Source organism: Mastigoproctus giganteus, chromosome 4 (genome assembly GCF_048544385.1).
Source record: "Mastigoproctus giganteus isolate SK-2022 chromosome 4, ASM4854438v1, whole genome shotgun sequence".
Taxonomy (NCBI): Eukaryota; Metazoa; Arthropoda; class Arachnida; order Uropygi; family Thelyphonidae; genus Mastigoproctus; species Mastigoproctus giganteus.
The window spans coordinates 20,886,872-20,909,377 of NC_143578.1; the positions used below are offsets into that span (position 1 = coordinate 20,886,872).

The 22,506-nt window shown below is 36.5% G+C and overlaps 1 protein-coding gene across 5 annotated transcripts in view; it reads left to right on the top strand.

The window, feature by feature from the left end:
• Positions 1-22,506, top strand: part of Miro (mitochondrial Rho GTPase) — a 202,438-nt gene that overhangs the window by 147,809 nt on the left and 32,123 nt on the right. For all 5 annotated transcript variants that reach the window (XM_090371388.1, XM_090371387.1, XM_090371384.1 and 2 more), the window contains exons 18-19: positions 1,647-1,775; positions 7,840-8,036. In XM_090371388.1, coding sequence (XP_090227514.1) covers positions 1,647-1,775; positions 7,840-8,036 — 326 coding nt within the window. The remainder of the gene's footprint in view (positions 1-1,646; positions 1,776-7,839; positions 8,037-22,506) is intronic.

Sequence of the window (22,506 nt, forward strand, 5' to 3'; positions counted from 1 at the left end):
CAATTTAGAAACCAATGAAAATTAATAAAAGAACTTAGTTTATTAAAAACTAATATAATTAAAGATTTGTTTTCAAAGAAAATAAATGACACATTTTTAGCTCTTAACTCAAGTTCCCAATTGTCTAGAAATGCAAGCCAAAACACATCCTTCCCCTATAAATAAATCAGTAAAGGCTGCCTTCCTTGTAAGTCAAAATTACAAAAACCATGAAAGACATTGCATGTTAAATATTAAAACAAGTTGACACTTTAAGTACTTTACCGATATGATAAAAAAAAAAAAAGTGCAAATTTTTATGTTGTTTTTGAAATGATTTGTATACTGATACAACCCAGTGAAATGTTTCAACTTCAAATATTTTATGAACTCATAGCAGAAGCTGTATAAATTTAAGAATAACTTTGGTAAATTTTGGTGGCCTGCAACTTTCTATTCCTAAGACAAAAGTGTGTTTCCTTATGGCAGCCAAAAGTCTGCTAGCTCCAAACAGAATTCATAGATAGAAAGTTCCAACTGGGTTATCTGAAATGGTAGCTTAAATAAATTTTAACCTACCACTAAGAAATTAATTTTAACTAAATATAATCATATTTGGAGAACCAATTTGTTCATTTAATAATGCTCTTCAGAGAACAAGTTTTTTGAACCAAATTAATATGAATCAATTTTGCCGAGGCTTGTCACAGACATTCTTCCAGGTATGAGAGGCTAGGGCTTGCTACTTGGTGTCTAAAACCTGATGGAACTGATATTCAGGTTTTATTTGTGAGTCAGGTAGGCCAGATGTTCATAAAGTCAGTCCTTCTCTGACAACCAGGTCCTGAGCATACACAGTCATGATGGTGAGATGGATAGTAACACTGGGTATTACTCCTCCCCCCCCCCCACAAGCAAGTAATGAAACTCTGCATCTAGCATCAAGATGCGGCATCCACATCTCACAGAGGAATGTCACCTCTCTGTGTCAACAAGGCAATACCAAGTGGTGGATGACTCTTATCATCTGGTGCAGTACCATCACTTTGCTTATTGGAGACTTAGTGGGGAAATTCACATTTAGTCTGCAGAGCAAAGCTCTGGCAGCCTCATCTTTTTGATCATGTAGTATGAGTGATGTCGTTTGAGGTTATGATGGTTGTCATGATGGGATCCAGTATTCCTTATATTTCAAGTATACTGCTCTAAAATGGTGTTTGCAGGCCATCTGCTAGAGAGTCCACTGGACTAACCATATGAATCAACTAGTTCATAATTTCACTGCCCTCTGGTGACTGGAGTGAGTCCAAGTAGTTGTGTATGCAGTTGCCATTGTCAGAGCCATGTTTTATGTCAAGAAGCTAATTATGATCTTGCTGTATGTATGCCCTAATCAAAAATTTCATTAGCACTTTATCTACTGAATGCATCATGAATAGTCAGTTGAAGAAAGTTACTTGAGAAAAGATCTAAATCTCCCAAAAACTTGCTTATTCATTTCACAAATATGCCAGATGTTCATTATTTATGTTCCAGTTTCAATCTCAGTAATAGCTATTCTGAGATGGCCCTTTGTTTGTCATTGATGTGTCAGAGTAAATATCAGAGAATAGTATATGTACTCTTTATTGTGTATCTGTAAATTAATTTTTTTCTTTTTGTTACAGCTCCATGAAATAGATATATTTAGTATGAATGATACACTGACTCCTGTTGAGCTACACTGTGATGTTGTTTGTTTAATGTATGACTCTAGCCATCCATCATCATTTGAATACATAGCTAGGATATATCTGGTATGTTCCACTTAGGCGATTAAGAGTTTTTTAATATGTCAAGTGTATTTTTAAATAATTTTATTATTACACCTAGATGCTAATCTGCATTATGAAGTATACATACTATCTATTACAATATTTTTAATTTCTGTATGTACCCCAGTCAGATTATAGAACTATATTCACATACCATAAATATCTGATGGCTTTGATTTTCCACTTTTATGACATATGAAAAGTTCATCCCTATTGTTGCTATTTAATGAAGTTTACTGCTAAGTACACCAAAATGAAACTTTATATTAGTTTTCCAGATTAGATGACTGCTGTTTGCTTTTGAGATCATACAAATCTGTTTCAGAAATGCCTTGTCATTAGTCAAACAAATTGTTTTCAATTTGTTTGACTAAAATAAACAATGTTCACATTATTCCTTGATCCATGGCACAAACTTTGCAGAAACACACCTTGTGTTCAAAAGTTTTCATTAAAATGGAATTACACAATCTGACAGAAATACAGGTTTCTTTGGTGATTTCACAAATCTTTCACAAATTAATCTACAGTCATTTCATATTGGGTTTGCACTTGAGACAATTTCATCATTTATTGAATTTTGTTAGCTGTCTGGATCATGGATCACCATTGATAAACTCTTTGAAATGATAGTTCCAATTGAAAATGTGTATGACCAATTTCAGTGTTGCCATATGCTATTTTACAAGGTGGGGTGCAAAAAAAGATTTGTGATCACCGAGAAGTAGTTGTGATAGAGGGTTGAAACAAACAGCGTATTATACTTTTTCAACATAGTCATCAGACAGAATGACACATTTTTGTCACCTCTCAATACACTTCCATATGCCAGTTTTGTAGGAGTCCTCTGACTGTCCTTCAAACTATGACTCTGCAGCAGAAATCACCTCATCAGCAGAAAAACGTTTTCCATGAAGAAAGAACTTCAGGGCAGAAAAGAGGAAGAAATCTAAAGGTTGCAAAGTCAGGGGAATAAGCAGGGTGTGGCAGTGTTTGACCCACATTTGTGGACACACTCACTTCAGCATGCAAGGAATGTGGAGAGGCATTATTGTGGAGCAGGTGTGCACCTTTTGACAGCTTTCCTCATCTTTTGATGTGAAACATCCTTGGGGGCATCAACTGAGTAAATCTGATCGGTCACAAAAAATGCATCACAAAAGTGAGGTCATCCACGGCTTCTGCTAGAGACTCTTCCCACACTCCCACCACTAGCCTGTACCGAACACAGACTAGTGATGGGAGTGTAGTAGCATGATTAGAGTGTGAGACACATTTTTCATGACTTACAATATCTCAAGTTCTAGTGAACCGATTTACAAAATTGAAATGCCATTCATTTAGATTTCGTTGAACTGCATTAGAAAAGCACAATGAAACAAAAAAAAAAGTGTGTGTGTATCTTGTGCACACAAAAGATGTTTTATTTTATGTGAAAATAAAATTATTTTCGAAACGTTATAGCCCTTTTGATCAATTTTACGTGGTCAACTTTTTAAAGCGCATAGAATTTCAACATTGCGGTAGTCCATACACTCACATTTTGCTGTGGCTAAATAGTGTTCCAAAGACCCTTTGAGCGAGATCAAAGAAGACACCATCGTAATGATTGACAAGTTAGTGTCTGTCTCACTAGCTAGGCTTCGGGGAGCATCAAGCTTCAAACTCACAAACATACATTCACATGTTACAAGAAAATAATGCCAGATAAACGACAGACATGTCGATTTGAAGCACCATTCATGCCTTGTCACTCGACCACTATATTAGTGTCCATGCCTAAGACAGGCGGACGCAAAGTAAAATACGCTGCCTAGTTCAAGAAGATGTGGCAAAATCTAGAGGATAACGATTATGCTAATCGATGCCTTCATCAGGAGAAACGATGTAAACTCCTATGACTATTACTTGGATGTGCTCAGAGCTGGCATAAATTGGCCCAAGGTATTTGTCAAACGTCAGCTGAGTGAGAAGTGGCACAATCCATTCAGCCCATTAATCTGTAATATTTTGAAATCAAGCACTGACATCCAATTGATTACGGAAGAATACTCTTGCACTGAGTATGTCGTTGAGTGTGTGAAAAGACAAACCAAGGGATCAACAATTTACAGCAACAGGTTATTATGATCATGAATGAGCACCCAGAGTTCGACATTGTCGAGATCACCAGAAAACTATCCATTGACATGTCAACAGCATCGAGATCACGAGTCAAGAAGTTGCCTGTTACTTGCTAAGCCAGCCCATGTTGGAGAGCTCCGTGGTGGTAGTTTGCATTCCCACTGTTTGGCGGATCAAGCGACAGAGAGTGAAGAAGTCCAACGAGGAGAACCTTGCAGAGAGTTCATGTGACATATGGAAAGAGAATTGGTTTGACAAATACAAGAAGAGACCACGCCACCTGGATCATGTTACTCTGTTATGCTTTGTTGCAAATTGCACATGCAGTGCTAATGGGATCTGCAAGAAATGACAGCATCCATGCATAATATGCTATCGAAACTATGATGTGGCTCAGGATCTCGACAAGTACAAGTGCGAGATGGTAACGCTGCATATTCCAGTTCACAATGAGGAAACAGAGATGGCATATGTCAAGATCTGCAATGCCAATGAAGAGCTCGTACTAAATCAGCATAAATTGTATGAATCGGACTTGGACATTCACAAAACGATGGAAATTTGTAAGGTGATGTGTCAAGACAATGACAATGGTGAACCTGACATAGATAAAATGACTTCCAGTGCATTACTCACAAACAGGACTCTCTTCCCTGAGATTCATGCTTGCCATCCAAAACCAGGTAATCAACATTAAAAATTATAGTTATAGAAAAGGAACCTGGAGTGATAGATGACACATGTCGACAATGCCACCTGGCCTCAGAAATGATCCAACATCACTGCAGGATGATGGATAATAGATAATACATCAGAAGGTAGCACAGAAATACCAGTTGTTAGGGGTGTATTGTATTACAAGGACGAACACCAGGCTGCGCTAGAGACTCTCCCACTCTCAAACTATACTGGGACTGTTCATAATAATGAACACAATGATCCTACACAACAAACCAGACATAACTCTTATTGATAAGAAGAAAAGGCTACCTACCTGATAAACATAGCTTTCCAACATCAGCAACCTCCAGAAAACCTATGAGGAAAAGATCAGGAAGTACACAGATCTATGACAGGAGGTCAAAGGGATGTTGGAACCAGTAACGACCATTGTGATCACCATGTGAACTACCAGCATGGTACCAAATACCCTACACAAGGGCCTAGCAGCAATATGCTTTCCAGGAACACCTAAAAGGAACTCCAGAAAGTTGCAATTCTGAACACCTGTAGGATAGAGTTTCTCAACTGACGGTAATAGTTGGACGTTTCAACTGTGGCATTTTTATTTGCCACAAAAATAACTTTATATGGAATTATATCCATATTTAAATTTTTTAGTATCTGATTTTCAAGTGTTCAGGGATTTTATGTATTAGACTAGTATCATATTGTAAATTATATCCATATACAGTAGAACTTAATGAAATGTCAACATTGGGACTTAACTCTTGCTGAATTTTTGAAACCTAGTATTGTATGATATTTGTATTTGTAGCATGCAGAGATCAACTACTACAGAAAGATTATGCAGTATTCCAACAGAGCAGAAGTAACATTTTCACTATGTCAATTATAACCATTCAGGATACATGTGTATCTTGCACTTTGAGAAATTTTCATAATCATCGCATTCAAAACGTTAAAGGGGAAAAAAAGGACAAAAAACACATTGTTGGCAAGTTAATCTTAAGTATAAACTATACACGGTCTTATCAGTTGATCATTAATCAAATTAACACTTTTATGCACATGATTTTATGTGCACATGATGCACATAAAATTATAAATTTGATTAATCACCAATTAATCTATTTAATAATAGATACATGTACAAATAGAATCACGAAAAAATACTATAAATTCCTGAAGCAATATCTTCTGTGATGTCAGTAAAACTCATTTTCATATGTTTACACAATAAGAAAATTTTAATATGTAAATACAAATTTTGAGAGGTTTGTGAGAGATGAAATGTTTACAAGAGTCTTGCCCACTGCAAGTACTCTTGTATAAAAACATGTACAGAAGCATCCACAGGAGTGTAGCTGCCATTTCTGTGTTGCAAAGTGATTAGGATGTTGCTAAAATCCTGATTTTTGAATGCAAATTTACTGTACAGCCACTTCCCAACTTATATAATACTCAACTTACGGAAATTCAACTTTACGCAAGTTTTTGCTGGCCGGTGCAAACTTAAAAAAAATCGTGGAAACATATTTTGCATCCTGTAGGAATAACCTACAGGATAACTAAATAGAGGTATCATGACAACATTACAATGTGAACCCAATAACACATTGTGTTTTTTTTTTTTTTTTTTTTTTTGGTAATTTGTTCCAAGACCTCAGAAGTTGAAATTTTCGCTAAATAACTAAGCTATTTATCTCTCTAAAAGCTTATTTTTATAATGGAAATTGCACTACACTTTCATCGTTATCATATGTTACATTATAATAACCAATTTTGAACGCCCTTGTGGTATTTTTCTAAAACAAATTTCTGGAGGTCACTACCATAAAACAATAAAATCAGTTTGCACTTTCCAGTTCATTTCTATTAGCACAGTCTATTATAAAATGATAGTAAACTCGATCTTATTGCATTTGCTACAATACCGATAACTGGAATTCTATGGGTTTTTACGTTACAATATTATGGTGAAATGTGTTGCCCTTCACTGAAATCTTCATTCATATAAAAAAACGTAATAAATTTTCAGAATCTTCTCTTCATTCCTATTTACTTTTTTTTTTTTTTTTTTATGAAAACCCCAAACACGAAAGGTATCAAAACCTATAGTACTTAGTACCGTGCATGGGTTGAAAGAGAGGTATGGGGGGAGGGGGATGCCGGAAACTTTGCTCTAGAGACTAAACATGGGTGTCACCACTTCAAGCCTCCAATAAGCAAAGTGGTGGTATTTCACCGGTTGATGAAAGTCATCTACCACCTATGATGAAGGGAAAATGACCAACGGAAAGTGCATGTGGTGGCAGTGTTAGGAAACCAAACAAAAATTGATTTAGAAGTGAAGAGAGAAATGATTAAGAAGTACAAAGCAGGGCAAAGTTTATCTATTGCATGGGAATTAGGTCTCACTTCTTCAATAGTGAATACTATTTTAAAGGACAGTGCACGTATAAAAGAACACGTTAAAGGATCAGCACATTTCAGATAAACATTAATCACAAAACAGTGTTCAGGTGCTATATCGAAGATGGAAAAGCTATTAATAATATGGATGGAAAATCAAATTCAGGAGAAGCGCCCCTGAGTCCAATGGCCAGTCAAGCAAAAGCAAGAAGTATTTATGAAGATATTAAGGATAAGTACTGCAAACCCCAAGCCAAGTTCATGGCAAGCAACGGGTGGTTTAATAGTTTCAAGCATCACGTTTCCAAAACATTAAAGTATGCGGTGAAGTTGCCAGTGCCAATTCTGCAGCTGCAGAGAAATTTTGTGATGTGTTGGAAAAAACCTCTTCTAAATCTCCACAGCCCTCAACTTCTGCAGCAACGTGCTTATCGGCTGGAAAGTTAATTCTGGCAACGATGCTCAAAAGGTAAAATTTTATGCCTGTCTCCCCTCTCTTTTTGTAATTTTATAATTTTGAAATTTTTGTAATTTTTTACACTTTTGTCATTTTTCCTGTGCATGAGATAAAAAAATTGAATAAATAATTCTGTTTACATGTTCATCGAACATTTTTTTTTTTTTTTTTTTTGCTTCAATCAAATTGAATCAAATTTGTGAGTGCTGCATAAGCAATTAGGGAAATTCCGACTTAGGGAAGTTCCGCAGAACACCCTTACGTAAGTCAGGGAGTGGCTGTACATTCTTGTTATTATTGAAATTACATTTAATGATAATTAATCTCAATTAGAGTTAATATTTTCTTAACTTATTTATTCTATTTCAGAAATACTTTGTTGATAGCAAAGTTCCAGTTCTTATTGTAGCAGCAAAGGGTGACCAGTCTCCTGTTATGCAGGATTATATTTTACAACCTTCCCAGTTTTGTACCAAACACAAACTTCCGCCTCCACAACCATACACAGCTGTTGATCGTATTCGAAAGGATGTTTATGTAAAATTGGCTACAATGGCTGCTTACCCGTAAGTTTTTATAATTTGAAAATATTTCCTAAGATTTTTATTTTAGTTAAACATTACCCTCTAATGTATCACCATTTACTTTCCTAACTCTTAAATACTTCAGATAACTGGACATTAATTTTATTGCATTATTTCTGTTTTTAAAAGCACCTAAGTAAAAACAAGATGTTTCTGCTAAAAATTAGTTTTAAAAGAAAGAACACGTCTAATGAACACATAGCCATTCAAGCCACTTTTAAAAATGTGACCTGAATGGCTATTGAATGGAACATTTTTACCTTATATTTTAATTTTAAGTTTTGAAATAGATGGCTTTTTTATGCATTCTCACTCTCTTATGTTTCTGTCATGAGCAAGAACTCTGTTGCATGTTTTTCCAGATTGTAATATATGATAGATCTAAATCATAGATCTAAATTTCAAAAAGAAAAATATTAGAATTACTTTTGATTAGTCAGTATTACTGATTTTTGTGATTTGTTTTATTTTATTCATAATTAGTCCCATAATATTATTATTATTGCCGACCGGGCTAGCCGGGTGGGTAAAGTGCATGCCTGGCAACCCAAAGGTTGCGAGTTCGAATCCCGCCTCAGGCTTGGATCAAAGTACTGCAAAAACCTTGGGAGGTGCATTATGGCCACAGAAGCCGATGCACCAACAACTACCAAAAAAAAAATAATATTATTATCTGTGTCCACAGATGCTGTACTATACAGCTGTTTCTTGAGAAGTCAGTTTCACAGGTGCATATATACACAAAAAGCCAAAATTTAAGCTAATAGAACACCAAAATTATTTTAAAAGTTTACACATTAATTAACAACAAAATGAAATTAAATATATCAGAAGATTAGGAAGTGATTGTGTCACCAAAAATTAATGCAAATATCATGTATTAAGTCTTAAAAACGATGTTAAAGTTTTCGTTGAAATAAAATTGATTAGATAAAATTATCAAATGTTGAAAGTTTTTTTGTTTTATGTAGTTTTGATGATAATCTTATCTAATTTTATTTTTTATTTTATACTCAAAAATTTTGTAATATTAAAAAAACAGTAAGCATTCTTTAGTATTACATTTTATCCAGAATTTATAATTTTAATATTTTAAAATGAAATTATGAAAGCAACATTTAGATGTTATCTTCTTTTATTTTTGTTATTTTTTTTATTTGTATAACACTTAAAAACAAATTGTCTTAAAATGTCAAATTTCTTATATAAAGTGGGCATCTGGAATGTGACATTGATCTTCCATTTTGTCTGTTAAGTGGTTGGCTTCAACAAATCATTTACTACCAGTTAGCAGAATTTGTGTTAGGGAAGTGTAGTATTCCTAATTTATGATGCTTCTCTTTCAATAACCCCCCATCCCCCAAGATGACTTTCAGTTATCATTATTCTATTATTAGTGTGAAACTAAGCTGAGCACCTCGTTAGCACAGCATCTGAACCCATTGACAATTTAACCCAAGATAAGAGATAGGAAGTGGGAGATTTGATTCTATAAAATAGAGCTCAATGAAGCTGTACAAAAACAAATATTAAGCTATTATATATCACTTTTTTCCTAAGCATCTGGTATAAGACGAGATCCACATTCTACAAAATAAATAGATCTACATTCTGCTGATGAAATGACAGTAGCTATTACAGCAACCAACTGATAGTGTGTTTTTAGGGTCAAGCGGCACCAGGGGTTCCCCCCATCTCCACGTAGTTTACGTTGTGATGTATTACAGTACACTGTAAATGCCAGAGATTTAAAAGTATATGGATCTTGGATCGTGTAATGTCGTGTACCGTTGTTCTTCTGGCCATTTAGCCGCTGGACCCCTGTTGGGATCCAACGTTGCTCCACTTACGCCCCGTGGAGGCAGGCCAGGAACTCCGTAGACTTAGTTTACTCTGGCAGGTCCTGCCGCTTAGGAAACTAAGCGGCCGAAAAAAAAAAAAAAAAAAAAAAACCTTTGGGGGCATATTCCAATGGTCATCAAGAAAATAAAATAAAGTGATTTTTATTATTTGCGTTGACGTGGGGATATTATCGCTTTAATTTTTTAGGCCGAATGCTGGGCGTATGATGGTTTTGATGTATTAATTTTGATGTGTGGGACTTTCGCTAGCGTGAAGATAGAGGGGAGGGAGGCAGAAGACTGGGGGGAAGGCAGAAGTATGGAGCCAATAGAGAAGGCAGCCCCAGTTTCAGTGGGGCATGTCCATTCCCCACCAGAGAGGAAACAGGGGATGGCGAGAAGGGGGAACCGTGTGACCGCCTTCTCCTCCCGGGGAGTTAGGAATTATAGGTGAAGAGGGCTAGAGTGCCCTCTTCAGGTCTCCAATATGGCCTTTGTCTCACGTCTGTTTCTCCTCATTGTCACTCATGGGGCAAGCCGCATCCTTGTGTTCCTCTTTCAGCATCCTTCTCTGATTGTGCGATAGCTCTTTTTTTTACTTCCCTATCAGGTGAGTTCTGTTATCTTAAACGGGTGGCGTTCTGTTCTCAACTTTGGGTGGCATATTCCAATGGTCATCAATCATTGGTTGATATCCCCATCCTTAGTTTCTCGTATTCCTTTGTGTCCATATTTGGTTTCATTACTCTTGGTGGATGGCTATTTGTAGTTTTCTTCTGGAGAAGACATCCTGGGCAAAGCGACTAAAGGCCGCAAATTCTTCTGGTGTGTCCAGGAGATGGTGTTCCTGGGTGTTAGGGATGTATTTAATTCTCGTGATCATTTGACATCTGATGTCTTTGTATATTTCACACTGATGCATAACGTGATGCCATGTTTCTAGTTCGCCGCAGAGACAGTGTGATTCTTCGATTATGCCCAAGGCATTTAATTTGGCCTTGAAAGGCCCGTGGCCGGTGAGTAGAAAAGTAGTGTTTAGGCCTGGGTACAGCCATGCGGGAGCCTTGGGATACAGCTTGGTTACTTGGGGAATAAATTTTTTTGTTATCGCTCCTTTTTCCACGTCTGTCCATCTTCTCTGCCAAATTTGTACAAGGTGGTCCACTATTTTTTGTTTCTCTTTTTCCTGTTATTGGTGATGTCAATGGTAAGACCGTTGTAGGTGGTTTGGGTTCCTTTGGCTAGTAGATACATAAGTCCGCAACGGGTTACCTCTAAATCCAAGGGTAGGGTCCCCGCAAGGACCTGTAGGACACTCGTACTAACCATGTTACATGCTCTTGTTATTATTAATAATATGTTGCGTTGGATCGTGTCCAGTATCCTTTTATTCACTGCTGTTCCTGCTTTCTTGTACCATATGGGAGATCCATATGTTATTATCGGGATGAAGATGGCTTTATAATACAGGGATAGGGTTCTCCTGTTTAGCCCCCTGTCCCTGCGTGTAACTCTGCAATGAGCGCTGTGTATTTCCGCAGTTTCTCTTTTAGATAGATTAGGTGCGGTTTAAATGATAAGTTCTGATCGATGATCAGTCCCAGATATTTAATTTGCGTTGACAGTTTGATTGTTTGTCCTGCCAGCTTGATTTGTGGTCTTCTAAGGTTTAACCTCCCTCTCAATAGTACTGAGTCCGTCTTCGTTGGCGAGATTGTTAAGGTGTGTAGTTTTGCCCAGTCCTGCAAGGTTTCAAGGGCATGGTTTGCAAGCGTTTCAAGGTTCTGTCTGGAATCCGCCATGACCGTCAGTATGAGGTCGTCTGCGGAGGCCTGGGCCTCCACCTTCCCCAGGTCCATGTTCATGGTGAGGAACTCGTCAAACACTATGTTCCACGGGAGCGTCCCCAGGACAGATCCCTGAGGGCAGCCCCTGCAGACCGGCCAGGTCAACTTCTTGTAGGGCGTTATTACTTGGACGTTTCTGTCCTAGAGATAAGTTTTGATGCTCCTGTACAAATTGCTTGGTGTTCTTGCTGCCCTGAGCCTGCAAAGGACGCTCGGCCACCAGAGGGTGTCGAACGCCCCAGCAAAGTCGACGGCTATGACCAGGAAATATTTCTTGGTTCACTGCATCGCTTTGGTGATTAGGCCTTGGACAGCATCTATGGTCGAAGATCCCAATTTGAAGCTGTATTGCTTGGGCGAATTCAGGTTTGCCTCATTATAGTGGTTGTGGATCCTTTTATGTAATAATCTTTCGTAAAGCTTGCTTAGTGTCGACAATAAGGCTATGGGTCTATATGAATTGGGATTTTCCTGGTGTCTGTTTCGATTTTTGAGGATCAGTTTTAGATTGGCCGTCCTCCAGCTGGTGGGGAACTGGCCCTCTTTGATACAGGTGTTGTACAGTCGGAGCAGGAGGTCCAGCATAACCTCTGCTGCTTTCTTGACCATTTCTGGCTCAATGAGATCGGGGCCAGGGCACTTTTTGTTCCTGGTTTGTGATACCGCTTCTTGTAGTTCGTTGGCTGTGAAAGGGGGTTCTAGTTGTCGGGTCTCATATTCTTCGTTTGCTTGGCAGATGGTTTCTGGTCCTCTGTTAGTATGCCTGGTGGGTCTTGGATTAGATTGCTGAGTATGTTCTTTATTGAGTCGTGCCATGTTGCAGTGAATGTTCCTTGTGCCATCTTTGTTGCGGTCATCACTTCGCCTCTGCGGAGTTTGTTTGTGGTGATTTTATACGCCACTCCCCAGGGTTCAGTATTTCCTGTTACTTGGACAAGTCGTTCCCAGGATGTTTTCTTGTTTTTCTTAATAGTTTCTGTATAAAAGTTTCGGATTTGTCTATATTGATGTCTCAGTTCCGCGACTTCCGCCTGGGGCATGTTCTTTGTGCCCTTTGATACTGCTTTCTTTTATCCTGTACTTGTCTTCTCATTCTTTGCAGCTCCGGGCTCCACCATGGCATTGCTCCCATCATCGGAGTTTTCCTTTTCATAGATGCTTCCGCTGCATTGGTGATTATGCAGGTTATATCTTGTGCGAACTGGCTGGGGTCTATCCTTTCACCTTCAGTCTCCCATCTGTCCAAGTCCTCCATGTACTGTCTCCCTTGGGTGGATAAGAAATTGCAGTAGGCGTCCCAATTTGCTTTCCCGATTGCGAATCTGTTTGACAGGTATTTAGTGGCGACTGTTCTAGCCTGATTCCTTTGTATGCTGTAAGTGATTGTTCGGTGGTCAGACGTAGTCCACACGTTTTGTACAGTCCAGTGGGTTACGTTTGTATCTATATTTCTGGACGTTAAAGTTATGTCGATCGTTTCTTCCCATAGCATGTTACAATATGTTGGGAGGCAGAACGGCTGGTTTATGACTGTAAATATTGAATTTGCTAGGAAGTCTTCTAGTTTCCGTCCGTTTGAGGTTCCCCTGCGGTCCGGTTTGGCCAGCTGATAGTGATATCTCATTATAAATAAATAACATCATGCTTCTCTTATAAATACTGTATCTGTTGTGCAATAAGAGAACTTTTATCAGTAGCCATACAGAAGAGAGATCATTTTAACTGAGATGACACTTTCTTAACTGGTGGTAAAAAAAAAAACTGATGTAAATTTTGCTATTTATAATACTAATTATTATTATTACTACTGATTGATAATTATTTATTGTTACTAATTATTATTAACAGTAATTAATAGTGGTAGTATGGGCAAATGATGCAAGAAAGCAATGCATACAGAATCAGCAAAAAAAAAAAAAAAAAAAACCCCTACCTCACCTGACCTCACTTGTTCATCCCTTCTAATATGTCTAATTTTTCATTAAATTTGTTCAAACTACCCACTTCCACAACTACCAGATGCCAATTCCACAAATCATTTACTCTCTGACTGAAAGCAAATTTTTGCACATCCATCCTGCACCATCCTTCTTCAATTTAAGTTTGTCCCCTACCATCAGTGCCTGAGAAAGAGTTATAATACTATCATCATTAGGTTTACTCTATTCATTTAAATTCTTAAACACTTCAATCAGGTCTCCTCACAAGTGCCTAGTTTCCAAGCAGGTTTGCAGAAAAGAAATTGTTTGTTATTCATTAATCTGGTTTCTCTTCTCTGCATCTGCTCCAAGAAATCCACCTCTTTCTTAAAATGCAACTTCGAACCCTGTATGCAGTATTCAAGATGTTGCCTGACCATTGCCTTATATGATGGCATAATTACCTCTTTGTCTTTTCTGTCAAAGTTCCTTTGTATCATTGACAGAACCCCATGAGCTGTGCTAGCAGCCCATCTGCACTGCTCAAATATTCAGATATCTTCATGTTGGACTGTACAATTACCCTAGATCTCTTTCTCATTCTATACCACCTTGAGAGTGGTACCAGTTAATTGGTATGTCATTCTGAGATTACTTTCTGTCCATATTGCAACACCTTGCATATTGGTAAATGTCAAACCTTGCATATTGGTAAATGTCAAACCTCAATTTCCACTTCTCAGCCCAACTGCCTAATTTATCTAGGTCTTGCTGCAGTAGTATACCTTGATTCCTGTCATTAGCCAAACTATCAACTTTTGTATCATCTGAAAAACTCACAGTAAGCTTGATATGCCTTCATTGATAAATATTAAAAGAACAATGGGCTCAGCACTGAACCCTGAGGGACTCAACTAGTAGCACCAGTCTAAGAAGAGCAGTGCCCATTTATGACCACCCTCTTGTCTTCTGCCACTCAACCATCCCTTTATTCATAGTGGTAACATTGTCCCTAATGCAGGGTGACCAGGCATCCCGGGTTTGGCCCAGATTTCAGATTTTAGTGTTTTGACATGGTGTCCTGATTTTTTTTTTCCAGAATGCACTAATTGTCAGATTTACTATTATTATTATTATTATTTTAATAGTGGTGATTTATGTAGTAGCTTTTCCCTGTTGATGCATAATTATTTTGGAAACCAAACTACTAATTTACTTTTCTTAAATAGAATGTCGCATTAGCATTAGCAGAGGTATATGATGCAAAAAAGCACACTTATATAGCATCAGCCAAAAAAATAAAAAAATTACCCATTTCACTCATCCATTCACTCCAAAAGGTTGTTTAGTTCTTCCTCGAATTTATTTAAGCTATCAACTTCCACAACGATAGATGGAAGTTTCTTCCAGCAATCAGTCACCTGCTGGCTAAAGTCAAATTTCTGCACCATTAAGAAGAGAATGCCGTATTAAGGCAACATTTGGTCCTTGAGACTGTTGCAGACATTCTCTCAGGTATGCCAAGCTGTGCTTGCTATCCAGGAGTCTAAAACGTTGATGGAGCTGATATTTGGTTACACTCAAGTCAAGTGGACCTAATTTCGGTAAAGTCTGGTCAGTCTGTGACAGACAAATCCTCTGCTTGCACCTCCACAATGGTGGGACTGTTGGTAACCCTGAGTATCACCCCATGTGCAAATCCTGAAATATGGCACCTGGCATACTGGAGGTGACCACCCAGGTGAAAACCAATGTAAGCAGGGGTCAAGGTGTTGCACCCACACCACACCTTCCTTCATATGCATTTCCTGAAAATTACAATCTACGGAAGTTCGAGTCTAATGTCAATAAGTATCTTCCTTCATCTTTTCAACCTTCAACCCATGCATGGTACTAAGTACTATAGGTTCTAAAAAATAAAAAAATTTAGCATCCAGTTTTAACTTAGTATACTTGTAATGTTTCCATCCATAAGAACTTCTTCGCGTGGTAACGTAGATGAAAAATATTTATTGTTTGTCAGGAACCTGAACAGGATTATCATTGGTTATGCCATTGATACCTACTGGGCCAATATTGTTCATCCATTTCCTTTTGTTAACATAAGCAAAGAATTGTTCTTTGCATTATTAGCTTGCTTAACTCCCTTTGCAGACTGGTTTGTACTTGCTGTAGGATTCTATGTTCTCTGCCACTAGTCTCATTTCATTTGACATCTGCTATCCATCTTTTAATGGCATAAAAAGCTTAATACCTTCTATTTCTTCTCTAAATGCCTTCCATTTAGAATTTGCAGTTGGTTCCACTGAAACAAATTCAAAAACTGTTAGACCTAAGGCCACTATATTGAAAGGCCTTTAAGAAAGCAAAATTTCTTACCCTTGACAGTAGTTATATCTTTAAGTATATTCCAGTATATTGTGATCACTGTGATGTAGTAGTTAATTTGTCTGGATATTCTTAATGCACGATAAATCGCCAGTGATAATCAGATCAAGAGTATTGCTTTCTCTTGTTGCCTCCCTAATATGCTGCTAGAAAAAATGGTTTTCTAGAAAATTTCTGCTACGTAAGTTGCAGTGTCAGTTTTTGCTACTTATCTTTTGTGTTAAAAAAATTAATTTTAAACAGTCTTTAATTATTTATTAAAGATCATTATTGTGGTTGCCTTTTTGATGTGTAGACATCTTTGGCAGCACCTACTAAATTTTGGACGGTAGTAAAATCAATTTGTCACAATTTTGCGACGTAGAAATGACATCATTTCCATTTCATAACAAAGAAAAACGGAGTTGGGAGAGGAGATCGAGCAAAGGATTATTGGAGGTGATCTTAAATGTGATTGCGCAAAGGATTATTGGAGGTGATCTTGGATGTGATCACACAGAGGATCATGGGAAGTGATCTCGCAGATCACCTACTAAATTTCGGATGGTAGTAAAATCAATTTGTCACAATTTTGTGATGCGGAAATAATGTCATTTCGTTTCATAGCAAAGGAAAATGGAGTCGGGAGAAGAGATCATGCAAAGGATCATGGGAGGTGATCTTGGATGTGCTCAGAGCTGGCATAAACCAGCTGGCACCTCCGTAGCCAGATGGGCAGGAGCAGCAGTGCGTAGCACACGCGTCTTGATTAGACCGGGGTTCGAGCCCATGACCACCAAATACGGAGGATGCAGAAACGTCAGGAAATGACCACCGCATATCCCCGGAGCAATATGGCCTTAGTTGCTAATGCTCCTAAAAACCAAATAACAAACAAACAACAAACATAAACCAACTGATTGCAGAAAAACGTTTATGATTCGGGACATACTTAGGTGCCTTTGGGCTAACCATTTCCACCCATGGCACAAACCTTTTGGTAACTGGAGAAATGGATACCTTGAGAGCAGTGATCTTGGATGTGCTCAAAGCTGGCATAAACCAGCTCTGAGCACTCCAGCTTTACCAGTTGAAGAATGTAGGCGTTACAGTACCCATCTGTATTACTGAAGTGGTTGTATATTTCCATCAAGAGGCGAATCATAAACATTTTCTGCAACCAGCCGGGCTGGTCGAGAATATTTGAATCAGTTTGCAATTGGGCAATAACAGACTCCAAATTACATGTATGAATCTTTTGCTTGTCATTGGCCATTCTAATTAAGTTGCAGAAGTCCTCGTCAGTCATCAAGTTTTCACATTTCTTTGCAATTGCGCTGAGTCAGTTGAACGTTGCAAGCTTTAGATCCTCAATCATCTTGCTGCTTGGATGATTGTAAAAGTTTCGAAAGGGGTCTTCTCGGTCGCGTTACAAGACTATGCAAGTCATTACTGCATGCTTCGTCACAGTCAATGTCATTGTTGTCTTAACACATCGTCTTACATATTTCAATCGTTTTGCAAATGTCCAAGTCCAATTCATACAATTTATGATCTAGTATGAGCTCTTCATTGTCGTCGTAGATCTTGACATATTTCATCTCTGACAGTATCTCTATTTCCTCATTGCAAATGGAATGTGCAGCGTTACAATCTTGTACTCGTTGAGATCCTGGGCCAAGTCATAGTTTTGATAGCGTATTATGCATGGATACTGTCGTTTCTTGCAGATTTTGTAGCGCTGCATGTGTAATTTGCGACAAAGCATGACAGTATCATGATCCAACATGATGGTGTGATTGTAACAATGCAAACACTTGTATTGTTGCAATCATACTATTCAACAAATGGCTACAATCAAATGGGTAATTAGGCTAGTGGCCTAACTAACCTCTTCCAAACATTGATTCGGTAGAATAATAAGCAGCAGGTGTGAGCATAAATTAGATCGTTCATGTTTTCGGTTCTAGCTGTTTGAAATTTAGTAGGTGTCATCAAAGATGTTTACACATAAAACATCTTTTGTGTGTGTACAGGGTACACACGATTTGTTTTAGTTATAGTCAGAGCTTGATGTGAGGATTTTACAATTGAAGATGAAACCATGTTTACATGAAAAAGGTAATAGGGCATGGTGTTTGAAATCTGGTGTTAAGCATTTTTCCCCCTCATTAAATTATTGAACCTATGCCTTTTAAATAGCTATGTAAAAAAATAAATAAGTAAAAATAAAAACTGTAAAAGTTGTTTTCAGTAGTTTGATAAATCTGAAATTCTTTGTTTTTATTCTGAAAGCATCAATAAATGCTGTCATTTTTGGAATAATTGTACAAAAATTAATTTCAGATATGTACAATATAATTTTTTATTTATTTTCATTTCTTTTCTGTTATTCATATGGGCAAGCTTTATTTTACCACATTAAAATCTTTGAGCTACATTTGCTGTAACTAAAATTATCTGCTCAGTATCAACAAGAATATTTATCACAATTTAATTTTTGCTGAACTCTGTGGACTGCTTTTATAGAAGCTTGTGTTTTTTTTTACAGATTTCAGTCGCATTTGGGTTATGCTTTTCCAATATGCATTTGTGTTGCTTTTTTAAAGTACAGACATTTTAAATGTTGAGGTTGTGATACGTATGTTTGTTTATCAATATTGCTTCAAAGCAGCTATTAGGTTGCTCTGCTCAATTTTTTGCAGATTGTTTTTCATTGGTAGCTTAACATTTTGTGCTAGTGAGGGTTTGTATATTATTATGCTGTTTACTTCAAAGATGAGTAACAGTGCCTGGTGCCAAAAGCAAGAAGCATTATTTTTCAAAAATTATATTTTTGAAAATAATGCTTCTTACTTAATATAAGGATTCATTCTGTGCTTCTCTATTTTCAAGTTTCAGAAAGAGTTCTTGAAGTTTGTGCTGATGTCATAGCAAATGGCAGAGAATTTTGTGTATGAGACTTCTTGCAATGCAAAATGCCTGAAAGACAGTGAAAAAATAGTTTTTCATTATATGTATGTATACATATATTATTTAAGTTTGATTTTTAAAATCTTAATTTTGATGTTTTTCTATTATTACATGTCGGTAGCATTATATTTTGCAGGGGCTTTTTCTTTTTTTTTTTTTTTTCCTTTTTTTGTTTAAATTAAAAAAAATTGCAAAATACAGAAATTTTCAATAGCTAATACTACTATGTACAAGTGAGATTCGAATAAGAATATTTTTTTACCAGCTTACTAAAAAACACACAAATGTAGAGTAGTTATGGTGACATCATTAGATGGAGGAGTAATAATTATAGTAGGCACAGAAAGACTAGCAAGCAGAAATTTAACCAGCCATAAAGCAAGCACAGTGGAGCAGTAAATGTTTGTCATGATTACAAGTACATAAGCGGTGCTATCTGCTATATTTTCAACCTTCAGTGAAAATTGAATATATAGCAGATAAACTACATAGTGTTGAAGATTGTTAATGCAGGTTATTATTACAAATTATGGAAGGATAAATTAAAAGTATTGTTAAAATGTAAAGATCAACAGTTGAAAGATACCTCTTTGGACTAAAAATGAATATCCTAAGGAATCTGAAATGAGAGGTGCCTCCCCTGTCAAATTCCTCTTCCATTGTGGACCAGACTTGGCACTCTGATTATCATTTGTTCAGACATTAAGTGGTATTGAGTAGTAAAATATGGTACTTGTCTATTATCTTCCTGCTGCCTGTATAAGTTTTAAATAAGTTTAACCTAACCTATAAATATAAACATAAATATACTATGGTGATTAAATTGAAAATTACACCAAGGGAGAATAACAGACAAGTACCTAAAAATATATATATATATCAAAATAAAGTCATCAAAGTCTTACAGTTTTAGTTATAATAATAACCAAATCTGCTTTGGAAATGACATTCAACAGAAAAGTGGCAAAAGTGGTTAGATGAGGAAAATTCTCAAAAAAGCAACTGTTTATATTATTATTGATAATTAGCATCAATAAAATTTTATAAAAGATTTTTTATTCATATTTGAACCATCCTTCTTTTCTAACTGAACAAAACAAAACAAAAATTAACTTTAGAATGCATAATTCAGAAGAAAGACTGGAACACAGTTTTAGAATTCCATATGATTATGGAATTCTGTTCACTATCTATTTTCTAGTGGTTTGAAGCCTTCTACAAGAATCAAAGCAATGAAACACGCTTGTAGCTATAGAATTTTAGCAAAACCAATCACTTTTCACACAGAAATGGCAGCTACACCCTTGTGGATGCCTCCAGAGGTGTTTCTATACAAAATAACCTACATTGGACAGGATCCTTGTAAACATTTCATCTCCCAGAAACCACCCAAAATTCATATTTACATATTAAAAGGACTTCACATCACTAGTTAGAAAATGATTTAAGATTATGAGGACTAGTAGAGGACATATGCTATGTATCCACTACGTTTACTGAGAAAACTTCCATTTGTTCCTTAAAATGTTGGGTTTCTCTCCCCCCCCCCAACTATAACAGCAATTATAAGCCCTCTTATGCTATCAAAGGTAAAAGCATGCATCTTCAATTACTTTAATATCAGTTTCAGGATGTAAGCAACTACTTTTGTGATTTTAAATAAATTTTCCTGGCATATTATTGAGCATTTATTCTATTGGAGGTTTGGGTTGCTTTGACACATTTCATAATAATGAACAGCCTCCCCCATATAATATTTTTCACACACTGCAGCGTATCCTAATTTTTATTCTTACATCTTTTATTTTGAATTTCTATATTGATGTCTGTTTTCGTATCAGTTCAAAATTTATTACTTAATATTGGAATTATTTAGAAGTATGGAATATAACTGGTTATATTCCATATATATAAATACATATTTATATCTATAGATTAGATAACTGTAATATATAGCTGTCTTCTTTTTGGAATAGAAAGCTATATTATATTAATATACAGGATGTCTAATAAGTCATTCCCTATTTTAAAATTATTTTAATTTCCTTATTTTTTAACCGATTCTGATGAAACTAACATTAAAGGATTCATTCTACCTTGAGGTTTAGAAAGTTAGTTTCTTTTACAGATGAATCATACCTCTAGTTTTGAGTGTACAAGATAGGATCAGAATTGCAAAAGTGGCAGAAGTGGTTACGTAAGGATGGAGATGAAAAGTTTTGGTGATCCATTATAAGAGTTCAAAGGTGGTGGAGGGTTGAATGTGGAATCCATGCAGCTGTATGCAAAATAATAAAAAAAATTGCCATCAGAAGTTAATGACAACAAGCTGTGTCACTGATAGGAAGACCATCAAACTTACGGACTCCAGACAATTTTGCAACAGTGACTGAGATGTTCTCAATCACTGTCACAATGACTGAGGACAAGGAACCCACGAAAATTGGTACATGAAGGAGCTTGCGAAAGTGGAGACTCCCATTATGCAGTAGTGACCATCCTCGGGAAAGAACAGTCCTTCAAACCATCAAAGCCACATTACATTCAGCAATTGTTTCCTGATGACTGTTATAGAGGGATAGGATAGAATTTGCAGAAATAATAAAGTGGCGAGAGCTGTTTAATAATATTGTTTGGAATGACAAGTCTGCTTTTCTTGTTGGAGGCTTTGTCGATTAACACAACTGCCATTAATGGGCAGCAAAAAATTCAGAAGTGTATTTGGCTTAGGGTATTCCAAAATTAATGGTATGATGTATATCACATCATTCATAGTTGGACCTTTATTCTGCTAGACAATGTATGCTGCCAAAAAAATATCTTAAAATGGTGATAGGAAGTTAATTGTAACGACGTTTTGATATTACAATTAACATCAAAACTCAAATCTCTTAATCATTTCCCAGGGTGATGATTGTATGAATAGCCTAATTTGTTTTTGTATTGGGGGTGGGCCAAGGAAGAGGTTTACTTAAAAAAACACCACACAACTTGGATAAACTGGAAGCATCAATCACCAACAATCACAGACATTCCAATGAATTTTTTGCAATCAGCAGTAGCAAAAGTACCAGTTCAATTAAGGAAATGTGTCAAATGGGGTGAAGCACATGTGAAATTTTAAAATGTAGTGTTAAAAAGCCTCAATAAATTATGAATCAATTAAACGTTTCATTAAAACATAATGAAGCTACGATAATTTAAAAATAGGGAGCGACTCTGTTATGCATATTATTAAAAAAAGAAAGAAAAGGATGAGACAAATTAAGCAGTATGGTATCATTGTAAACCCTTTTAAAAGTATGTGTGTTGATCTATGTTTTGAAGGTCACATCAGTGTGTGTTAAGGGTACAAATTGCTTTTCCATTTTTTCTAGTACTCTTATCTGTGTTTCCAACTAATTGGAGACACAATTTATAATAAACAGCAGCATAAAAATAGCTTTGAAAATTGAAGATTATCATTTGTACCTGTTGACCTCAGTTGTCCAATTTAGATTTATAC